This window comes from Octopus bimaculoides, chromosome 6, assembly GCF_001194135.2.
Source record: "Octopus bimaculoides isolate UCB-OBI-ISO-001 chromosome 6, ASM119413v2, whole genome shotgun sequence".
In the NCBI taxonomy this organism is placed as follows: Eukaryota; Metazoa; Mollusca; class Cephalopoda; order Octopoda; family Octopodidae; genus Octopus; species Octopus bimaculoides.
This window is the reverse complement of record NC_068986.1, coordinates 53,469,046-53,478,260: the sequence shown is the minus strand read 5'-3', so window position 1 is coordinate 53,478,260 and position 9,215 is coordinate 53,469,046. Positions and strand designations below refer to the sequence as shown.

Below are 9,215 nucleotides of genomic sequence, written 5' to 3'. Positions count from 1 at the left end.
ATTAAATTTCAGGATTTAAAGTTGTACTTGTATTTATTACTTATAAATTCTTTAAAGTACTGAAGTTATTGCATTCTAATACTGTACAAGTTTTTCTTTACCAGTATTAGAGAACTCTTAGTTTTATATTTCACATATTTTTGTTAATTTATTTAAAATGTGTAAGAGGTGATCTTCATTGTATATTAACTGTAATTATTATAATAATAAAAATTGTTACTTTTTTTTTTTCTTCTTCTTGCAGGTCTCTTTTATTTCTTGGGATCAATTGTCAATTTTAGCCAAGATCCTGATGTCCATTTCAAGTATATCCAAGCAGCTTGCAAGACTGGTCAGATCAAAGAAGTTGAAAGAATTTGCCGAGAAAGCAACTGTTATGATCCAGAGAGAGTTAAAAATTTCCTAAAGGTATGTAATATTCTCATGTTTTTTGAGATGAAGTTACATAAATAAATTCTTTTGTTGGTTTTAGCCATAGGACTGTGATCATGCTGGTGTACTACTCCCTAATAGCATTTTCTGTTATTAATCTGGTGTTTATAGTGGTGAGCTGGCAGAACCATTAACATGCTGGATAAAAATGCTTAGCAACATTTTATCCATCTTCATGCTCTGAATTCATATTCTGTTGAGGTCAACTTTACCTTTCATCCTTTTAAGATCAATAAAATAAGTACCAGTTGAACACTGGGGTCAATGTAATCAACTGACCTACTCCTCAAAAATTTCAGGCCTTGTGCCTATAGTAGAAAGTATTATTAATCTGATGTTTGGAGAGTAACAATAGATTCTTACAAAGTTTCAATTTCAATATGAACACTTAAAAATGGATAATTTTGTATCATAGAACTAGGGGTAGTCTCAGGCGAGTTATTATCTAAAGCGGAGGTCAGGAAACTTTGTAAGCAATTACCCCAAAATATATTTATTTACACCAATGTTATTCACTTGATTTGGAAGGAGGAAAATCATAGATTCTTCGAATTTAAAAGGTTTATTAAATCTGTTTATGGAGAATAAATACAATTAAAAATATAAAAAGTATGAAACAAATGCAATAAAATAAATTAATATCTTCATTATGAAACACGGGGATTTTTTTAGAAACTTTTTCACTTCAAGTTTTGGAGAAATGATGTTGACAATGCCTTAGTGACCAAGTTGTTTGTAGTTCAAAATGGCATGATGTCTCCAAAATATTTCCATTACATTGGACAGATGCAGTGTTGCCGGAAGGAAAATTTCTGTTGTAACAAGGAACATGTTTTTTATATAATTTTATTGATGTGTAACGAGTCCTCATTACCCCCAAGAATTTCATTTTTACCCCAATTCGCCAACTCCTGATCTAAATGGTTAAAGATGTCTCTATTTGGCACATTAATTGTTTCTGCTAAACTATCAATGAAAACTACTTACTAAATGTATTCCTCTTTGTATTACAGGAAGCCAAACTTACTGATCAACTACCATTGATTATTGTCTGTGATAGGTTTGACTTTGTACATGACTTAGTCCTTTATCTATACAGAAACAACCTCCAGAAATACATTGAAATATATGTGCAAAAAGTAAGTTTGCTGTTCAGTTTTAAATTACAAATACATTTTTTTTCTTTATTTTTTTAAAGACCTGCTTTTGCATCAATTTTTCCTTATAAGAATGACTGGAATGATTTTGTTTCTTCAAATTTGGATATTTGCATATGGGTATCTTTATAGTCGGAAGTCTTCTGTTTTTTGGGGGTTTTTTTTTAACCAATAGGCATAAACCTGGTTATGTGATTTTTGGGCTGTGCCTTTTACCATAGTCCCAGACCAACCAAAGCCTTATGGGTGGCCTTGGTTGATAGAAACTGAAAGAGCTAATTGTGTGCAAGTTCTTGTCTTGACATCTCATGATAGTTGTAAATGAGTGTCACTGTTTTACAAGTGGTATTATTCATTTCCAATTTGCTGTGAAAACATATCTGGCCATGGGATGGTATTACCTTGTTTGAAAATGGGTAAGAAGGGTTGCTGACTGACAGAAAGGGCATCCAACCACAGATCTGCCTTGACAAATTTCATCTGACCCAGGCACACATGGTAAAATGGGAAGATACACCTGTTTTTAAGTGATAAAAGCAAGCTCAGTAATTTTATGCAGCATATAATGCTGTACAGTTTTAGTTTGTGTGTGTGTGTAATTGTTGCAAAAAAGAGGTGCTTCAATAATTTGTCTACAAGCTGAATCTATTTCTTGATTTTATATTTGTTACCTATGTTGCTAATATTTTGGGAAAAGGCATAAGCATTACAATTTCTCCATCCCATTGCACAACCTAGTTAACTGTATAAAGATTCTACTTAACTAATGGACTAAATTATTTTAACAAAGATAATTTAATATTTGTGTGATAAAGCATCAAATTAGTGTTTGAATGTTGTACTATTTCTTCTGAAATCCCTCAATTAAACATTGATTATTGAACAATGATTTTTTTTTCTTTTTTTACTGTGTAGGTAAACCCTGGCCGACTCCCTGTTGTCGTGGGAGGCCTACTTGATGTTGATTGCTCTGAAGATGTTATTAAGCAACTTATTATGGTTGTGAAAGGACAATTTTCCACAGACGAGCTGGTTGAAGAGGTAGAGAAAAGAAATAGGTATGTTATCTCCTGTTATATCTACAACTAATACTTTCTTGCAAGCTCATTTATCTCCTTTCTTTCTCCCTTTGTCTTGTTACTGTTTGCTTTTCACTTTCTCTTTTCTTGCCATGTATTTCAAGCAACTTTTTCTCTCTTATAAAGGTGTGAATTTTTATGAAATTTGACTAATCTGTCCTACTCTATTGGGAAGATAATACTGTCTCTCTCTTCAAATTCAAGATCAGTGTGTTTTTGATATTTTAAAATTGTACATATAAAAGCATCACACTTCAGTATACTTCACCATTCTCACAAAATAATCTGTATATACTTTGCAATGTGTCCTTGAAAGCCAAACTTAAATTATACATACATACACATGCATGTGGCTGTGTAGATATGGAGTTGGCCTTGTTCTCACATGGTCTCAATGGCATTTTGAGCAAATTATCTTATGCTATTCCCTCAGGCCAACCAAGTCCTTGTGAGTGAAATTGGAAGACAGAATCTGTATGGCAGCTTGTGTGTATATGTGTCAGTATTTACATTCTGCTGAGTTCAAATTCTGCCAAGGTCAACTTTGCCTATCATCCTTTCAGAGTCAATAAAATAAGTACCAGTTGAAGATTGGGCCAATATGATTGACTTATCCATGCCCCCAAAATTGCTGGCCTTGTGCCAAAATTTGAAATCAATATTTACATTCCACATCCTCACATGAAATAGTGGACAAAAAAACTAGTGATGTCATTGTTGACTTCCCTTAATATATCAACCACTGTGCATTTATAGATAAATGGAATAAAAAATCTCATAGTTGAAAAATAGATATGGGTGAGTGACAAGAAGGGCATCTGATTCTAAAACAGTGGTCGAATAAGTATTCATCTAACCCATTTTAGCACAGAACTAATGAACAAATATATGGTGAATCGATAGCAGAACCAATAGTGTCAAAATACTCTGTGGTGTTTGGTTACATTCAAAGCATGTTCTGATCCTCTTTATCTTTCATTCTTCAAGGTTGATAAAATAAGTGCTGGAGCCAATATAATTGACTTTCACCTAAAATGTGAATACCCCATCATAGCCACTGACTAATGATGGACAGTAATGAAATGAGAAGAAATTGTGAATCTGGCTTCTGATTTTCTAAGTGTTCTGTTATTTACTTTTGCAGATTGAAACTCCTCCTTCCTTGGTTAGAAATGAGAGTTCATGAGGGTGTGACTGAATCAGCCACCCACAATGCCTTAGCCAAAATTTACATTGACAGTAATAATAATCCTGAAAGATTTCTGAGGTAAGAAAAACTTTTATTTTTTCTGTGACATCTCTGTCAAAAAGTAAAATAAATGAGAAAAATAAAGTATTTAATATATGGTTGCTTAGCTTCAGGGCCAACATACTATCTAAAGCATTCTAGTCATGATCACCCTGTCTTTCATTCAGACAGAATTTGTATACAACTACATTGTCCAACATGTTTGTCCTCTTTTTAAGATAGTAGGGTGTGTCAATAGGGCAGATACAAATCTTGTTCCTTGTAAATTGAACGATCATTTAAGAGTTTTATAGCTGGCTTCAAATTTGATGTGTAAATTTACGATGATTATACTAAATAATCAGTCACTATTGTTGCTACTATGTAGTGTTTTTCATCACTTTCATTTTTACATAGTAGTTAACTGCTCTAATTGGTTCATGTTCTAAACTATTGGGTCATCCCATGAATAATGCAGTTTTTTTTCAGTTGCATGAACTAAAAGTCGGAGGGGGATGGGATAAACTATCTGCATCAACTTGCTATAAAAGCAGGTAGTAGTTTTGCCTTTTACTTAATTTTAGTGCAAGTATTGAAGAGTGCTGTTCAATTTTAAGTTATTTTTTTCAAAGCTATCACTAGAAGTGATAAAGGAGCATATTCAGCATATTTTGCTTTATGAGTTCAATAAAGACAACAGTGCAATGGAAAGTGCAAGGAATATTAATACAGTCTATGGGGATCGGACAATAAGCATAAGCCAGTGTCAATGATGGCTCCAGAAATTCCGGGCTGAAAACGACAGCCTAGAAGACTAACCTCATCCTGGAAGATCTGTAGAGCTCAACAAGGATGTCCTGTAAACCGTGGTGGAACACAATACCATCGTAACTGTTCAAGAACTAGCAGAGAAGCTTGGATTTGGTTATTCAACCAGTCATTCAAGTCAGTGCTAGAAGGAAAATGACTATCTTTGGTTTCAAGACAAAAGGTGTTCTTCCATCAGGATAATGCTTGGCTACATACAACAAGGATGATATTCCAAAGGCTGGAGCATTTTGAACGGGAAATGATGCCCACCCACCATATTTGCCGGACATTGCCCCATCTGATTATCATTTATTCCGCAGTCTTCAAAATCATTTGGAAAGAAAAATATGAACTCAGTAGACGAGATAAGAACTGGAGGAGTATTTTTCATCACAGACAAGTGAATTTTGGAAGAGGTCTCTTGCACGTCTACCAGATAGATGGAAGAGCATTGTAGAAAATGAAGGAGTGTATATTTTAGATTAAAAAAGAACTTTATCTTAATTTTGAAAAATAAAAGTATAAAATAAAGCATTATTCATGGGATGACCCAATATTAATGTGTATTCTTTGAGTACATATGATACTTGAAGAACTTAACTTTTCATATTTTTATCATTATTTACTACTATTATTCAAATAATTGATGCGCTGCTGTTATTCTTCCCCTAAGCATTAGTACAGTTTACATTTGGCTCATATCTATTGCTGTTTATTCCTACTTTTTCTAATTACATTTTGTCTTCTCACCCTTTAATTCTGGGTACATTATCATTTAAATGAAAATAAATGTTCTAAGCAAATACGTAAATTATTCCTCTTCATAGTAACTCATGTACTTTCCTTTTTGTATACCAGTTTGTGTGCATATTGTTGTAAGATAAATTAACTTCCTAAAATTTATATCTGTTTAAAAGTAGGAACTGTATCATTGTAAATCATTGCATGATATTGCCTTAAAGTATTTTTCTATGCACAAGGGGAAAGTGTTAAGTATTAGTATAATCAATACCTAGAGATGAGTAAGGATCTGCTGTGCAGTGAATAATTTAGTTTAGCTTTACACAGTAACCATGCATGGTTGAAGTATGAGACTAGATTAAGGCTTTTTATTCTAAATATTCTATTTGGGTTTTACTTTTGAAACGGTAATAAGACCTGGTTGCACTTCATGTGAAAAATTACACCTTAAACCATCAATTCTGTTACAGGAGATACAGCTGGTATCACTGTTAATTCTCCTGTTATCGGAAGTGCTGTCTATTTTTAGCAAGTTGAGTAACCAGATAAATAGAAACTCTCTCCTGGCTTTTGGTAGTTCTATGAGATGATACACCATTTTGTTACATATTCTTCTGTGTATTCACATAAACTGAAGTCAGCTTATTGCTGCTTTAGCTCCATTAGTTGAAGCCTTTTGTCTTAGTTGGATGCATTCTTCCTCATATGTTATGCATAACTAATTTTACTGAATTTTCATGATAATTAAACAACTTAGTGGATGAAAGATCATTCCTGGTTAGATATGCATAAACCAGTCAGTGGTCACATTCTGTTTTAGTTTCTTGTCTTGTCCTAATATTTGTCTATTCTACTATTCGATTTTCTTTTATCCTTACTAATGACAGAGAAATGGGTTAGCTACTGATGATCTGATTTCTAAACTGAAATCTTTTTCTTCTTCCATTTGTGCTATAAGAAAAGTTAAGATTACAAAACTCCATGCCCTTCTCCCAAGCAAATATTAAAATGTCTTGCTTGAAGAGACAATATTATTTGTTTCTAATTTATTGTTTCAGAGAAAACCAGTACTATGATAGTAGGATTGTTGGCAAGTACTGTGAGAAACGAGATCCGCACTTAGCTTGTGTGGCTTATGAGAGAGGATTATGTGATCAGGAATTGATTAACGTGAGTTAACATTTTATTTAAAGTTTGTAATTTCACTTCGTTCAAAAAATAAAATAAAATAATATGATAAAGCCTATTTTACATCATAGCTAAAAAAATAAATAAATAAAGGCCACAGTTACAATGAATGCAAGTATTATTTATACTTTTTAAATATCTTGTTGAATTACTTGATCTTAATGTTTATTTACACTAATACATAAAAACACATGTCCATTTTTGGAAATGTTGACATACAGGAAATTAAAATGTTTACTTGGGTTAAGTAAGGGTTTATTTAGTTTCTTTTTTTTTTTTACTTGTGACATTTTGTTCTTGATTTTCTAATATGTCATTGTCTAAATTTTCTATTCTTTCTGTTGTAGGTTTGCAATGAAAACTCTTTATTCAAGAGCGAGTCTCGTTACTTAGTTAGAAGAAGGGATCCAGATCTTTGGGCTATTGTGTTAAAAGAAGAGAATGAATATAGAAGACAACTCATCGATCAGGTTAGCATCTATAAATAGTGAATAAATTTTTGTTGTGAGGAGGTAAAAACCTACTTTTTAGATCACTGAAGATTTTATTTTTCTTCTCATAAAAAACGACTAACTAGAGAATTACTTGTTAAAACATCAAATTCTGAAACTGTAAATTACACTTGTGTTTTATACTTGTGACATGCTGTTAATATAATTTTTGGTTTTTTTATCTAATGGTATATTTCAATATTGTTGGCCACATTTTTTCTATCATCCTCATATTTCTGTAGGTGGTCCAGACTGCTCTGTCAGAAACCCAAGATCCTGAAGATATTTCTGTGACTGTTAAGGCATTTATGACCGCTGACCTCCCCAATGAGCTGATAGAACTGCTGGAAAAAATTGTTCTGGAAAACTCTGTTTTCAGTGATCACAGGTAAATTATTTTTAATATTAGCTGGATAGTGCACTGTGTAGGTCTTATTTACTGTACATCTGTTTTCTTATATTTTGAAACAGTAATATGTAAAAAATTTTGAAGTCTATATTTCACTGGTGGATATATTCACTCTCATTATTTTCCTTTGTTTGAATGTACAGCTCATTTTCATTCGTATGGCCTAGTTAACATTATACCAGGATATTAAGTAATTACTTTTTATTATTGGCTATTAATTTTAGATTCTTTTATTGCCTCCTGTTTATTAGACTGTAATCCTGTTGGGGCAACACTTTCAATGGTTTTAATCAATATTGACTTTTTATTAAATGGTACACTGAAGGGATGTAACTTGTTAGTCTAAATACAACTATGTACTTTTTTCCTATGCATCAATTCTTACAAACACACACACACCATGATGACAACAATGATTCTTTGACTTGAAGCCTCATAGAGAAGACCTTCACCATTGCAGCCAACTCCACACTGAACACACTTGGCAAATCTCCATTTCTAGCCCCTTCCAAATCTACCTTACATAAAAACGTTCCAAGTGGAGATGATATCTTCAGTCGCTTCAAGCCAACAAGGCCATCAGTCCCTTCCATTACCCTCAAACATTGCACCCCAGGTCTATCCCCTATACTTCAGTCTCTCATTCCCAAGAAAGGCAACCTCTCTGACTCTGCATCTTAAATTTCTCTCCCCTTAATGAGCACTAGTATGGTTTCCACTGGTAACTGATTATCTTCTGTGACCCACCAATGGACTCCTACCTTGGAGGAATTTGATGAAAGCAGTATTGTTTTCCTTGATAGTAGCAAAGCTTTCAGCCAGGTCTGGTATAGAAATCTATCAAATTTTCCTGTCAATAAGCTTCACCTGTCTCTCATCTCTCAGATCAGTAGCTTCTTATCAGATCCACACTATTACTGCATATGTTGACTGAGCTCTTTCTGTCTCTCATTGTATCAGCTGCAAATGCAGGCATCTTAGATCATATCCAGAAAAGGGCCACTTGACTGATTAGCATAAAATCGCAGGCATACTCCATCTGTTCTCTGCCAGTATCCACTACTATAATGGCCTCTGCTCATTAGGTAGCTGGGCTAGTGCTGCCACTATCACTTAAATATTTCCACCTTACTTGTCTCTCTTCTCTTTATCACTTTTGTTGTGTCCAAACCAGCCTTCTATGGTCCAGTCCTTCCTTCTCAAAATGTTTGCCCTCTAGAATTTCCTCCCTACTTATATTTCCTATGGGTGTCAACTTAAAAAAGTTCAAGAAGAGCATTAGTGGCATCAGTCTCACTGGTTTTGGTGGCCTTCAAAGGTTATGAACACTGACTTTTCAAACCCAGCAAGTTAAAAAAAATGAAATATACCACAGTATTCCCTGCTGTTTCCATTTACCAAATTTCACTCTGTCAATCCAAAGCAATAGCAGATGATACTTGTCTGGGTTGTTGTACAGGAGAATCAAACCCAGATCAATGTGGTTGCAAAGAGAACTTAACCACATAGCTGTACTTAGAACCATCAGTATAAAATTATTTATAATAAGTAATGGCCATCCACTTTTTCACTGAGTAAATTTCTGTTTTTATCAAAATTGTAATTAAAACAATCTCTTGTTATACTTTTTAGGAATCTGCAGAACCTGTTGATCCTGACGGCCATCAAGGCTGACCGTAG

General features: G+C 33.6%; 1 protein-coding gene across 1 annotated transcript in view; it reads left to right on the top strand.

The window, feature by feature from the left end:
* LOC106873753 (clathrin heavy chain 1) overlaps positions 1-9,215 on the top strand; it is a 101,891-nt gene that overhangs the window by 76,535 nt on the left and 16,141 nt on the right. Inside the window, exons 15-22 of the mRNA XM_052968467.1 lie at positions 223-408; positions 1,446-1,571; positions 2,505-2,647; positions 3,813-3,935; positions 6,506-6,617; positions 6,983-7,105; positions 7,369-7,514; positions 9,168-9,211. Of these exons, the coding sequence (XP_052824427.1) occupies positions 223-408; positions 1,446-1,571; positions 2,505-2,647; positions 3,813-3,935; positions 6,506-6,617; positions 6,983-7,105; positions 7,369-7,514; positions 9,168-9,211 (1,003 nt within the window). The remainder of the gene's footprint in view (positions 1-222; positions 409-1,445; positions 1,572-2,504; positions 2,648-3,812; positions 3,936-6,505; positions 6,618-6,982; positions 7,106-7,368; positions 7,515-9,167; positions 9,212-9,215) is intronic.